Raw genomic sequence first — 15503 nt, 5'->3', positions numbered from 1 at the left:
ATTTAATTCTTATGTGTAGACATTGGAACTTGTAAAAAGCAATTATGATTCTTGTTTCTTCTGAATCCATTTACTTGTAATAATATGTTGATGACATGTGTTTGCCTGCCATGATAGATTTGAGATTGATTTCATTAAGTCAAAATTAAAATATGATTTTGAAATGAAAAATTTGGGACAAGCTAAAAGGATTCTTGAAACTGAGATAAAAAGAGATAGGAATAATTGTATATTAATGTTAAAATAAGGCTCCTATATGAAGAAAATACTTGAAAAATTTTCTATGTTTGAGTGTAAACCCATTACTTTACCTATTGCGAATCATTTTAAACTTTCAAGTGAAAACTCACCAAAAACAGATGATGAATTAAGAAGAATGGAAAAAATTCCTCATGTTAATGCTATGAGTTCAATTATGTATCTCATGATTTGTACTAAACCTGACTTAGCATATAGAATTAGTATCCTTAGTAGATTTATGGCTAATCTTGGTGAAATTCACTGGCTAGCCATGAAATGGATGTAGAGATACTTAAAAGGATCATCTGATCTTGGTTTAATGTTTAAAAGAAGCAAAGAAAGGGTAAAATTGAAAGGTTACACTAAATCTAACTTTGCTGGTGACTTAGATAGAAGGAAATCCACATCTACTTATATTTTTACTTTATGTGATGGGTGCATTAGTTGGAAGTCACAATTACAAAAATTGATTGCCTTGTCCTCCGCTGAAGTTGAGTATATGGCTAAATGTGATGTTGTAAAGGAGAGAATCTGGCTGAGAGGTTTATTGAATGAAATTGGTTTAATAAATGATTCTGTTAGGATATACACTGATAACCAAAGTGCCATTCACTTGAGTAAAAATCCTATGTACCATGATAAAACTAAACATATAAATATAAAATTTCATTTTGTGAGAAATATAGTAGAAAAAAGGTTTGATTAATTTGACTATAATAGCTACAGAATTCAATCTTTCAGATTTGGGACTAAGGTACTGCCTTTAAAGAAGTTTAGAAGTTATTTGAAGATTCTAAATATCACTTGAGGTAGTGATGATAAGATCTTCAAGTATCTCTTGAAAGACACGTACTAACTGAAATTTTTTTACAGGTATTATTAGAGCAAGTGAAGCTATGAGATGTAGGTGAATAGATCCATTAATAAATGCCAAGAAACAATTCAGCAAGGTGGAGATTGTTAATGTATAGGGCTGTCTTTCTTTTTCTTAGCTTATTTAGGCCTATGCAGAATTGGGCTATTTTCAATCTGGGTTAATACAATTAAGAGAATCGTGTTTTCAGGTTCACACGACTTTGTCTCTTCAGGGTTGAGAATCAGCCGTGCACGTGGCCGATTTGTAATCCTTGGATTGTGACCATTGACTTGACTGGATATTTAACTTGGTTTTGGCCCTTTTTGGTTGAGATAGTTCGATACAGTCTCTTCATCCCTTTCTCTGAGTGATAGTTAAGGTTTTCTCTTCTGGATATCTGTAATCAATCTGTGTGGTTCTTTAATCTCTTTTCTTGTAAGGCTGATTGTTTAGTGCAATCTTTGAAATTGAGTGTTGTGATTACGGGTTGTAAAGAGGCTAGAAAGAACTTGAAGAAACTTATGGTTTCTTCGTATATTCTTTAATGATTTCTTGGTTATTGTTAGTGGATCTAGATCTATATCTTATTGTAGATGCTCAACGGGTGATTATGTCGCAAGATTGAACATCCATGCCCATTTTGGGCGAAATCATATCTTGTGTTCTGATTTCTTAAATTTTCTGCAATTTCATTTAATTGTTGTATATATTGATCCACAAATTAGTTGTATCTGGGCCTAACACCTTTCTTAAAGACAAAGAGGGTTTCACTTAGATTAATCTCGCTTCAGGTAAAAATTGAATTGCAGCGCCACAAGCGAGATTCAGTCAGAATGCTAGTTTGATGCATCAACAAGAACTTCAATTAGTTGGATTATTCAGCAGCCACTTCAATGTTGAAATGCCAGTCCATTTGGGGGCAAGTATGGGAAACATTGAGATTGTTGAGGAGATTTCGGACTCATTTCCACCTGCAATTTGGTCAAGGAATCAAACGGGACACAACATAGTTCTACTAGCAGTAACAAATCGAAGAGAGAATGTTTTCAACCTTTTGTATCAAATGAGGAAGCACAAACAGTTGGCTTTGCAGCTTTGGGTTTTTAAAGGAAATAATCTTTTGCACTTGGCTGGAAAACTGGCGCCTCAAGGTATCTCTGGTGCTGCTCCGCAGATGCAGCGTGAATTATATTGATACAAGGTATCAAACTCCGTTGCATCCTAATTCCTTTTCTCAACATAGACTAAGGATCCATTTGATTGCAAAAATAGAATTTGGGTGGAAACAAAATGAATTTTTTTCAGGTAATTGAATTGCTTATAACTTATTTTACTGAAAATTGTCAATTAAATACATTTGATCGATATAATTTTTGACCTGAAAAATATTAAAATACTAACCTGAAAGTTAGTAGTCCAAACTATCGAAAGGTCCATTGACTAGATGGGTAAAAGAGGCAATTGGCATGTGCTACTACTTTCAGTTTTAAAAAATAAATATTAGAATGTTTTGATTTCTTAACCTTGGCATTGAAAACTTGATTATTTCGTATAAAGGTGTCTAATCGAAAGGTACATGACCCAACAGTTACGAAGTTCCCTATGCTTGTAGAAAATAGTAAGTTCCGTAGAGGGGTAGTTATATAATGTCAAATTCTTATATTTTACGTTAAATATGTTTAGTTGAAGATAAACGTATCATTTCGATGTTATACTTCAAATTTTGGTAGAAACTGATATTTTCTTCCATTATTAAATTTTGGTATCTAATACAACTCAAAACACTTTTGCATAGGAGTATACACCGATGTACCACTGGCATCAACCATACCGTTCAAGGTGACGATGATGTTAATGCAAATATGCAACGATCGACACATGTTCGAGTGCCTGCTGTATTGACTAGTACTCCATTCACGAGGGGAAGTGGATAGAAAGTCAACCAACGTTAAATCAAGCAACATATCAGATACATTGTAGGAGTTAACTAGGGAAATAGTTACACATTCTCAAGGATAATATAACAGTTGTTTTAAATAGTTAATGAAGTGATAGTACTTTTGGATGTATTTATTTCACAATAGCAACGTATTGTGACAGTACTTTTGTATAGCTTTTTACTTTAAAATATTTTACAATTTCTATTAGTGATGCACACAAATATTTTAGTTTGTTGTAACCGTTGTTTAAATGTTGTGTGCTCCTAGGTGAAATTCAATGGTAACATAGCTAAATTTGTTAATTTTTCAACTATTATGCTTATGTGTAGACTATATTTATGGTCTCTAGTTTCTGTCAGGGATTCATGTGATAATGTATATATATAATGCTGTGTATTCGAATATTTGTTACATTGAAATTTTTAGTGTACTTTACTCAATTGCAATGAACTGTTGAAAATTATTCATGCCATTTGTCATGACCAAGTGTCGATGATGACATAAATAATTCTTCAAGAACGGCAGATGAACTGTTGAGTTGTCATGCAATATGTTGCCTATGGATCTGTATTTTACTTGTGAAGTTGAACATATATTTGCCTATCTGTGAATGATGTGAGAATGATAATGACGATGTAAGTTGAAGACAGTAATGCAAGTTGAGAATGTGATGGGGAACACCGTAAGTTGAAAATACCTTTATGCAAGATATGTACGCTCCAATAAAATTAATAGGTTATAAATATGATAAAAAAGAATAAAGATAATGAAAACGTTAAATTGTTGATTTTTTTTTTAAAGTACAAAAAATACTCCACCTCTAATATTGTAGTAAATAATTCAATCCAATTTTGTAATTGTCCTCCTCTTTTTCTCCATAATAATACGATTTAACATTAATGGTGTTTATCATTTATACGTCTAATGAGTCCACTATTTACAACTTAGAAACAATGTGTATTGTGGGGATTAAAGTTGAATTTTTTAGTGGATTGTGATAACAGTTTTTGAATGGTGTGGTTGAATTATTTTCAACAGTAGTAGAGTTCGATAATGACAACATAATGAGCAATAATGGTTGCAAACAATAATGACAACAAAGCTATAATATAACTTGATAATGTACAACGCAGTAGGGGGAACATTCGACATACAACGTCAATAACGACATTGAATGGTTGTTCAAGAAACTTATATTACATTGGGGGTTGAACAAACTTTCCCCTATGAATCACAAGTGATGACTCATACCTGAAATGTTAAAATTGCAAATGTGAGAATTTTGCACATTCCATATGTCGATATTTAATACCATCAAATTTGAGTTTTCGAATATTTAGATCCATATAATAGTAAAAAGGAAAATAAAGAGTTTCAACAATTTTCAAGTGTCGAAGTTGACTGTTAAATTGGCTATCCCGACAGTGAGTAAATGTCGAGTTCAACAGTTCAAATGTCTAACCCGACGATTTCGACGACATTACTCGATAGTTGAACTGCCATAAATTTCAGGAAAGCTTGAAAACCATGTATTTAGTTCTTTGGAAGAGATTGAAAACATTAATGGTGATAATCAATTCTTAACTACAACATCACAATATCTTCTCACAAATAAATAAGGAATGACTCAATGCTTTATTAAATATGAAATATTTCATATTTTTCTAAAGGATGTTGGTATTTTTTCCCTTTGAAAAATATATCAAAAATAAAACACATTAATGAATAAAAGATTCAAAAAGTTCAATTAAATACAATTATGTTGTATTAAACATCTAAAGTAGTAAACTATGAGATGAAAATATAAACAATTTCTAATAGCTGACCTTTGAGATTGATCAATAGCTTTCTTTTATTGATGATGGAATGAAAATGAAGAAGAAGAGTGTACGGTTTGTGTTCATACATACTTGTATGTGTGTGCATGCGTGTGTGTGGTTTTTTTTTTGTTTTTTTTTTTTAACTTTTCACCCATTTTTTAAACAAAAATTCATATTATACAATATAATAATCATATCTTAAATGTTTAAAATAAATCAAACAAATCATCACATTACACCATTAATTGCATTCAAATCAAGTATTTATTGCTCCTAAAAAGGTGTCATAAAGGGTAAAGTGAACATTTTGCATTAAAAAAAAAAAAAGGTGACATTTTCGGAAGAAATTGGTGCAAATGAATTTTTTTTTATCCATTTTCAATTTTAGTGACATTTATGTAAATTCCCCATTTTTATTTTACTTTTTCGCTCCTTGCTCTTTTGGCCCCTTCTTAGAAGTTCAGATGGAACATGGTTAGGGCGTTAACTAGGAGCAGAAGGAACTGATTGTGTTTGATCGTGATGCACATCATAAATTAACAACTTTATGCCAAGCAGAAACAGGATTGTGGCACTTAAGGTGCTAGCCAAAAACTTTAAACAGAGAACTCTCTCTTGGAGGAAAGTCATACAGCCTGATAACTCTTTGCAGATATAAATGGGTTGCAAAATACTTGTGCATCATGCGAGGCTATGAATCTCAGATTAGAGTACAGGTATCGGATGCTAATATGTATTTAAATGTCGAATATTTTATTTTCTAAAATCTAGGATATAAAGATATGACTAAAAAAAGTCTAAATATTGTAAATATGGCTTTTCTATCAACCTTATTAACATATTAATACTGTTAATATGACTTTTTTTTTGTCAACTTGATTAACCTAAAAACATTATAATAGCTAAAAGATATTTACATGTGTATACATTGCCGTGTCGGGTTAAAGTACTCTTACTCTTGTCATGTCGTGTCAACACGGGTACTCCAGTTATTTCGAAGAGTTCGAACATCAAAAATTCTAGGTACAATAGAGTCAAACTCAACATTACAACCGGTAAATTTGTGAAATATATTTCTCACTTAATCCTGTTCTATCCTTCTATCCTCGGTACTGAACAACCCATGCTGGCTTTGTTTAAGGTACTGCACGCTTGATTCTGACAATACAGTAAATTTGAATTTATACATTGATAGGGTGCAGTTTCAAAAGAAAATACAATTAGAAAGGTTCAAACAAGATAAACGAAACTCTTATCTAGCCCCCAATTTTTCAAACAAGGATTTCTTTCGCTTACCAAAAATTCCAGGGCCATATGTTGATCTGATCATATCCTTTAGAAGAGGATACTGTAAGGGCAAAAACAAGATAACTGGAAGGCGGGCTAACACAATGAGTGGAATAAGGATCATGGTCTTTTTATGCCCGAAAACAATATAAATTGCGGCACTGAAAGCTATCGTCATGGTTCCCAAGGAAAGAAGTAGGTTAAGAAGACCTATGATTAACTTATTTGGGAGGGAGTATAGAAAATCTGTTTCAGCATAGCGTGAGGTGAGAACAGACAAGAACATCAACACAGAAGTAACAGACGAAAATAAAGAGACAGCATTTGAAATGGCAAAGACAATAAAAGGCCTTTCCTTTTCGAAGATGGGTATTCCACTCTCACCACTACTACCACCTGGCACTGTTATGGCCGCAGCGAACACAACTGTGGCAATAAGAGTTCCGGCAAATGTGCATGATTTAGCAGTTTCTTTCAACCAGTCTTCACCCTTTTCTATCAAATCCTTGTGTTCCTCGGTAAAAACCATAGCAGGCGTCTTCCCTTCAGAATTTTCCTTTCCAGTGTAGCTTGGCGTCACAAATTTTTGTACCTCCTGCATGAAAGCAGCAAGGTTAAGAAGACCAAGATCATTTTATAGCGACTTTTGAAATGCCATAGGAGAGCAAAATTTTGAATAAGCAAACTGTTTAGAAGCCTCATTTGAAGTATATATACAATACACAGGTAAGGATACATGGCTGTGACGATAATTCAGGAGTCCCACCCACTCACCCCAGAAAAGAAAAGGAGACAAAAGCATGAAGGAGATTTATCACCTTATACCACTGTAACTCGCGTTGCATCTGCAAAGCTGCACCAGCTACAAGATTAAGACGGTGCTGAGGTGCCAACTTCCCAGCCAAGTGCAATATATTGTTGTCGTGATTATCAGTATTTTGTGTCACCAAATGTGCATGCTCATCCAACTCATATAGGAGATTGAAAATAGTATCGTGTCTGTTAATAACAGCCATTTGGAACAAATCGTGGTTCTCCTTATCTAATGACCAAATTGCACTAGGAAATGCCTTCAAAATTTCTTCCAAAACTTCATAATGTCCAAGAGTTGTTGCATTAATGACTGCTGGTTTATATATGGAGCCAGAAGTAGAGTTATCTGTGTGTGGAATTTCCATGCATAAGAACTTGACGAGTTCAATTGCTTGGCAATGCATCAACTTTGTTTCATGTATATGCTTAACATGCGGCACTGCAATAAAAATCACATGATGCATGGAAGAGCTTCCTTCAGAAATTTTGACTAGCCAAAGAGATACCTTTTATGTACATACCTATTGCTTGTATGACTTCCCAGAATTTCTTATGCAACTTTTGGCATGCTGCTCAACATAACAATGAAGAAAATGTTCAAACTGAACCAAAAGCATCAAAGTAGATCTAGAAAGAGAATGTCAAAGCACTGTGGCATTTCATTAAGAAACTGGTAAATTTCTTTTTGTTATTAAGAGCTAAGCATAGGTAACACTCAAATGTCCATAAACACTGGATGGCATCTTGCATTTTACACCTTTATGTGACAAATCTGGAAACCTTGTACAAAAGAAGAGGCCTTTTGTAGCAGAGTTTAGAATACGATATTTTCCCAACCAGAAAGAACTCACAGTTGTGCAAATTGAAAGTGCTGCAACCACATTTTTCTATAATAGTTGATTGTATTACCAGTCTGTGACACTTGATGTTATAGAAGTTGCAAAATGGCAATTATGTTTCAGGTGCCATTCATTTATAAAAACTTGAAATTATTTAAAAAGGTGAATATACCAAGGAAATCTTCGCATACCAAAAAGTAGGTAATCTTTTCTGAAATTTTGAATCAGAACACGGTAGCATATACCAATGTGCTTCGGTGGTGGCTCAGAAAAGTTCTCAATGTCATTTCTATTCTGGCGGTAAGAGATTTTAGCCAACTTTACTGGAACACCTGCAAGAAGAAACAGATAAATATGTCTCTTTGACCAAACCCGTAAATTGCAACTATGAAAAATTGCAATGACCTTTTCGAGTTTAAGCATGAAAGCAAAAGGATAATAAAGAAACTATGATTCCTTCTGAATAGATGCAAATTTCTTTTTTGCACCACTTAGTGCCTGCATTAAAGTAGTCCAGGCTCTTCTACAGTGTCCAGTTGCTTTCAGCATATCTCTAGTCTCCCCATCTTAGTCATCTCCAAAAATTTGAAATGTGGAATGACTTGATGCTTGAATTTTAATTACATATCTTCTAATGATATATAATTTCAATCTCAAACTTGCTAAATATTTGAAGGAATGTACTTCACACAAAAGAAAAAATTATGATCATCATTTTTTTTACCTAGATTCTAGAATCTTTAGATGCCGCAGACTCTTTAATTTGCTGCACCATTTGAAGAAAACCATCTTTCTTAACATCACCTAACATAATCTTTATTCTGTATTCCATAAAAGCATTTTACATCATGACACGCTAAATTCATTTGAAACACCAAAACAGTGATGAAGTTTTACAATGTCATAAATGTTTCAAGTAAAATGAGTAGGACAACCAGTCACTTGTCTCTAAAGAACATAAGAAACAGAGGGCCTAAACTTAAATCTTAAGATCATAAAAGAGTTGGTGGGCATCAGAATATAGCCTTCGGGAAAAAGATGTCCACATGATTTGTGTTTTAAAAAAATGAAGTATTTGTGGGGAAAAAAATGAGGTTAAGAAAGAATCATACTCATTTGACCAATTGAATATCTAATGATGCCTTAAAACTCATGAGTTCAGGAAAGACTGAACTGATTATCTTGAGAGAAAAATATACGCAAGTCACTTTCATATCTGGGATTTGCAAGAAGGAATTTCTAGAAAAATTTCCCTCCTCCCCTTTCTCTTCTCTTTCCTCTATCTGCTAACATTCAAAAACAACAACGTAGAGTAATCTTCTATCCCTTATGGATCCAGCATGGGATAAAGGTTGGAACTGCATGCATTTGTGCTCAGGGTACTGCACGAGTGAATTACAGTAGCTTTCTCTGTATCACTCTTTATAGCATTCAGATTGAATGACTCTATGAGATTTCGTCAATCTTTCATTCTTTTGTTGGGAAATCCCTGGCTGCATGAGGCCAGTCAACTGGTGTGCATGCACGAGGAACACAATAAAACCTTCCAACTTAACCCAGCTAGCTAGGTTGGAAAGAGAAACTGCAGCTAGGCTGCTAGAGATTTTGGTTCTCTGTAATAACTATGACCTATAACCTTAGCCAATTTAACTCATATATAAGATAGTTTAAATCAAAATCATTATTTATTGGGATATGTGAATTCTTATGAATCGATCCGAACCACAAGTAAGTTGCCTAATGGATCATTATGATGCTAAGAAGCACATAATCAGTCCACGTGGTTGGCAAATCAATTCATAGGAAAGGTGAAGGACAAGAATTATGCATTATTTGCATTAGGCGAGTAATGATTCAGACTTATTAGATGCCAGTTGCAAAATCATTTTCATACAGGCATGTGGACATTTACTACGCAGTTATCTTGATGTCGGCAGGAGCAGCATACTCCAAAGTGTAGAAGAAAGTTTCAAAGATGGATTAGGATGCAAAATGGAGTTGCGGAAACTAACATGAATAGATGAACTTCTGCCAAAACCCTAAGGAACTTCCACTCAGAAATGCTGAAGGCTTTCCAGCTAAAATACTCAAAGCTGTGTTGCCACCTGGAGATATAGTTACAGCCAACTTAGGATAACACTGAACAAGATCCAGAGCCACATCTGCAGAAATACACAGATAAATGTAAGTACATGATCATCAATCCAAGTCCAGCATAAATGCTAGATTTCCTTACACTCTCCAAATCAAAGAACTGCAATTTAATAGCCAAGGTTTTTATTATATTGGCATTTATTATAATGTTTTTTGCAACAATTAATCGAGTGCAATATCATTACTCACCAAAGAATCCTGAGTGTACTATAGCCATCAGGAGAGTAATTCCAGGTTTATCTGCAAAAGGGTTCGGCTGTATATTGTCTTTGGTAACAGACAATAGAAACAGAACCATTTCCTTGTGCCCAAAAAGTGCAGCTAAATGGAGAGGTAATAAGTTGGTATCATTCCAAATGTGAGATAAACCTGGATCTCGGGTCACTAATATATTTGCTGCCTTGGTATTGCCATATTTGGCAGCGTAGTGTAGGGCATTCTCACTAAATTTACTTGTCAGAGGCAATGCTTCATCTGGCATCAATTCCACTAACTTCTCCACAAAATGAATTGCTTCACTTCTTCCAACTGCAATGTGAAGAATTGTCTCCAAATTCTTTGTGATCCTGGCCGTGACTGCTTCTGGATTTGAATCAAATAATATACTAGCACTCTCCCAATCACCTTTGATTGCAGCCTTATACAGTGGTAGGTAGAAGCTGAGATCCTTTTCTGGCATGTCAACATATGCCAATTAAAAAGATGCCTTCACATAATAGAATGAAACTTTTTACTTATATGTCTGAGGTAACCTGAAGAATATTTTCTAACTTACCAGTATTTGTGTTGTCAGTGAGATTTGGATCCAAGTTTGATGAAGTACTAGCCATACTTGTCAGAAGATTACTTGCATCCAAAAGCAAAATCTACGTTATACTTTTCTATATTTCTTCAATCAACTCACTGAATTGCCAAGATTGTCCTACAAGATATTTACGCACATCTCGAATCTAGTTGCAATGTGCTTCTGAAACAGCAAATAAAGAACCTGCACTAAACTATATGCATAAGTTAGAATCAAAACAAGACATTTACACATGTTTATCCACACACATACACACGTAGAGGCCACTAAACCTCTATTATATATAGAAATTGAGGAAATTTCTTAATAAGGATCAATGTGGAGAGAGATGTGAAAAGTGGCAAAGTATTTTGAGAACTCTCTCGAATGACGTCCATATATAGTAAAATTAACCTTCTACTCAGCTTTGAAAACATGAATCTCTATTGCAACATTGACTATTTCTAGAAGCCTATGCAAATTTTATAGAGGGTCAACCAGAACTAGGAATCTACAAGAGGAGAGCCTGAAGTCCGAGAACAGATAATTACAACTGTTTTAATAACTTTAGGGTCAACATTCAAAGCTTAGTACTTGGCTCGCCCACCTTGATCTCGATGAAATGTTGAACTGGCAACACAAATGTGAAGATCAAGACGGAAGAAAATGGGCAAGAATGAACAAGGAAGATCGATAAAAAAGAACAAAAATAATACTATAAGATATGGGTTCTTGAATAGAACTGGATAAACCTTGAATGAACAGAAAATCGAGATTTAATTGAATTTTTTTACCTGAACTCTGTTTCCGGCGGTAAATTGCAGCCACATCTTCCAACTTCCCTGGAGTTTGCAGAGTATACTTCCATTTTCAGTCTTGGATGTGGAAAGCAAGGGAAATTGAAATGTCTTTTATGCCATCTGTTTTAGGTGATATACCACGTGGGTTAAATCCGCCAATTCCCGTTCAACTTTATAATTAACATCATCACGATCATTCAATTTGATTTTATTTTATCATGATCATCTAATTATATACTTTGTGTCACCATGCCATAACAACCCAACTTTTTTCATCATTTTCACTAATTTTAAAAACGGTAAAATGGTAACTTTGCATTATATATATATATATATATATATATATATATATATATATCATAAATTTTAAAGAAACCAAAAAAAAAAATTCATTTTAAATTTTTTTTTAAAATAAGTTTTTATTTTATTTCATTTTTCTAAGTAACGTTTTTTTTAAATAAGCTTTTATTTTATTTTAAACAAGTTTTTATTTTATTTTGTTAGAGAATGTATGGTTAGAAAATAAGAAAAAGTTTTTAATTTGCGACTAAAATTATTTTATGGGTAAATATGTCGTTGAAAATGAATTTTTAAAATAATGGAGGCCAAACATAGGCTTAATATTACATTTTTGCCTTATTTGGCAAAAAGATAAATTCTTAGTTAAATTTTGATCCCACTGAAATTGAACCCCGAGTCTTCCCCTGATCCTTGACAACCTAATCAAATAGTTTAAGCCGACATGAAAATTTATTATAGATTGCAAAGACAAGCATCACGGTTTTTTTCGTAACCAACATATCAACATAAACGAGGATAAAAGGGTGTATTCGTGTTCGTAACACAAGGTAGAATTTCACATTTTGACCTCCTTCAACGACAATATCTTGAACGCTCTCTTTGACACTCGTCCCAAGAGCCTTAACGTCAATTTCTCTCTTTTCAACTAGGGTTGACTTTTTCTCATCATCCCTTCTAACTTCAGCACTGCTTGTGTCTTTTACATGGTGATCTCCGCATACTCAGATACATTTATAAAATTGGTACGATTTTGCAGACAAGATGAAAATGTGAGCAATAGCTACGACTGTCATGTGTTACTGAAAGAGCACGAAAGAAATAAAGTACAAAAGGTAAAACAATTGGAAGCTATCTATATGTATTAGGATCCAACCAAAAACTAGGACAAATTTCAACACTGCTAAGGTATAGATAACTATATTTATAACCAGGTTTTAGACATTTAAAATTTTGAATTTCACAAACGTATATTATGTTACTTACCTCTATGCAAATCAGAAAATCCTCCTGTTATGCCTCTTATGAAGAGACTCCAGATCGTCGTCAACGTGGCAGCCAACTAAGCAAGTCAACTAGGACCGCCCTCCCTATCATCTGAAGGATATGCGCTGAAACGATAACACATGGAACAACGTCTGTTGGAACAATATCATGTCACCTCATCTATATTAAATAGGGGATTTTTTATTTTTTTTTACAAAAAACTACCAAAATAAGATCCATACGGTTCATTGTATGATGCTTGCGCAGCAGAAGCCAAAAGGTCAAGTCACAAAATTCACTCATTAGGGAGCATTAATGCCTAGCCCATATAGGGATTGATTGCTTGATATCTAGGAGGGGACTCATTGGCCAGCAGATAAGACCAAATATCCCTCTGTCCAACGGTTCCAAATCTGCATCTTCCATTATAAATACTCTCACTTATTTCCATTTCAAGGGTAATGCAATCCTATACACTTAAACATGCACTTTGCTCTAATATTTTCACATATCCCGCCTTGTTTAATAAGAGAATATCGAAAACTGAAATGCGACATCTTTTCATTTTCTCTCCTTTATAGTCGAGCTACTTTATTCCTTTCTAAAAGCTATATTCATGAAATGAAGTACTAGAGGCAGATCTTCCAACTTAAGGAGCGGAGAGGAAAGCAACAAGGTAGTAGTTTAAGTTTAAGGCCAAAGAAGATTCATGGGCCGCAGGTGCTTCGATAGAGAGTCACTTTCGGGTTGTAAGGGATCTTGAATCAATTCAAGTATGTTGTTTCTTTTCTTCTTGAAAGTTCATTGATGAGATCGTCGTAGCACTCGCCGCTGCCTCCACTATACCTCCGAAAAAGGTTATGAGTGACTAACGGTTTGCTACCGTGCACAAAAAGTTATCTACGTGGAATATGTACTTGTTGACCACATTACCCCAATAGAAATTAAGGTCAACACCTACTATCCATGTAACGACCCAAAAATTTTAAATTCAAATCGCTACCTAAAAAAAATTATTTATAGAAAGGTCAATGTTATTTTAAACGACTTATGGCTCATAAATTTAAATTTCTAATTCGCACATCCCTAGAAGCTGAATAAAGTGGGATTTCTGGCAACTAAATTTGTAAATTTCATACTATTGGAATATTTTCTCTTAAAATAATCAACTACTTAAATGTTATGAAAAACTCTATAAATAAAATAGAAATAGTATGAACAAAAATATTAACTAACCATACCGAGCCCGAGCCCAAAATTTCGGCTCGCGAGCCGGCTCGGCTCGGCTCGTTTACATCCCTACAGAGTATACTTCCATTTTCAGTCTTGGACGTGGAAAGCAAGGGAAATTGAAATGTCTTTTATGCCATCTGTTTTAGGTGATATACCACGTGGGTTAAATCCGCCAATTCCCCCTTCAACTTTATAATTAATATTACCACGATTATTCAATTTGAGTTTATTTTATCATGGTCATCTAATTATATACTTTGTGTCACCATGCCATAACAACCCAACTTATTTCATCATTTTCACTAATTTTAGAAAGGGTAAAATTGTAACTTTGCATTATATATATATATAAAATAAATTTTAAAAAAACCAAAAAAAAAAATCATTTTAAAATTTTTTTTTAAAATAAGTTTTTATTTTATTTCATTTTTCTAAGTAACGTTTTTTTTTTCTTAAATAAGCTTTTATTTTATTTTAAACAAGTTTTTATTTTATTTTGTTAGAAAATGTATGGTTAGAAAATAAGAAAAAGTTTTTAATTTGCATCTAAAATTATTTTATGGGTAAATATGTCGTTGAAAATGAATTTTTAAAATAATGGAGGCTAAACAGAGGCTTAATATTACATTTTTGCCTTATTTGGCAAAAAGATAAATTCTTAGTTAAATTTTGATCCCACTGAAATTGAACCCCGAGTCTTCCCCTGACCCTTGACAACCTAATCAAATAGTTTAAGCCGATATGAAAATTTATTCTAGATTGCAAAGACAAGCATCACGGTTTATTCGTAACCAACATATCAACATAAACGAGGATAAAAGGGTATATTCGTGTTCGTAACATAAGGTAGAATTTCACATTTTGATCTCCTTCAACGACAATATCTTGAACACTCTCTCTTTGACACTCGTCCCAAGAGCCATAACGCCAATTTCTCTCTTTTCAACTAGGGCTGACTTTTTCTCATCATCCCTTCTAACGTCAGCACTGCTTGGGTCTTTTACATGGTGACCTCCGCATACTCAGATACATTTATGAAATTGGTACGATTTTGCAGACAAGATGAAAATGTGAGCAATAGCTACGATTGTCATGTGTTACTGAAAGAGCACGAAAGAAATAAAGTACAAAAGGTAAAACAATTGGAAGCTAGCTATATGTATTAGGATCCAATCCAAAAACTAGGACAAAATTCAACACTGCTAAGGTATAGATAACTATATTTATAACCAGGTTTTAGACATTTAAGGCATTTCAATTTTGAATTTCACAAACGTAAATTCTGTTACTTACCTCTAGGAATGTCAAACGGGTCGAGCGGCTTGTCGACTTGACCGCTCGACTCGTTAAAACTCAGCTCGTGGACGGCTCGGGCTCGTCAAATAATGAGCCCGAGCCTAGTAGGGGGCTCGATCCCACGAGCCGAGCCTGCTTGGCTTGTCGAGCCTGCGAG

The 15503-nt window shown here is 34.0% G+C and overlaps 1 protein-coding gene across 6 annotated transcripts; it reads right to left on the bottom strand.

Annotated features, from left to right (window-relative positions):
- Positions 1-5845: 5845 nt before the first annotated feature.
- Positions 5846-11634, bottom strand: LOC111409210. Of its 6 annotated transcripts, none has more exons than XM_023039210.1 (8): positions 11528-11634; positions 10725-10947; positions 10139-10621; positions 9808-9957; positions 7987-8127; positions 7463-7525; positions 6962-7302; positions 5846-6738 (listed from the first exon to the last, which is right to left on the bottom strand). In XM_023039210.1, exons 2-8 carry the CDS (start codon positions 10777-10779, stop codon positions 6109-6111), a joined length of 1863 nt encoding a protein of 620 aa, XP_022894978.1. In that variant the 5' UTR covers positions 10780-10947; positions 11528-11634; the 3' UTR covers positions 5846-6108. The 6 variants fall into 6 exon arrangements, with proteins under 6 accessions (XP_022894978.1, XP_022894975.1, XP_022894979.1 ...); XM_023039207.1 differs by having other exon boundaries at positions 6962-7395; positions 7478-7525; XM_023039211.1 differs by having other exon boundaries at positions 7478-7525.
- Positions 11635-15503: the final 3869 nt, after the last annotated feature.

Source organism: Olea europaea, chromosome 14 (genome assembly GCF_002742605.1).
Source record: "Olea europaea var. sylvestris chromosome 14, O_europaea_v1, whole genome shotgun sequence".
Taxonomy (NCBI): Eukaryota; Viridiplantae; Streptophyta; class Magnoliopsida; order Lamiales; family Oleaceae; genus Olea; species Olea europaea.
The sequence above is the reverse complement of the archived record's forward strand: the minus strand, read 5'-3'. Positions and strand labels throughout refer to the sequence as shown.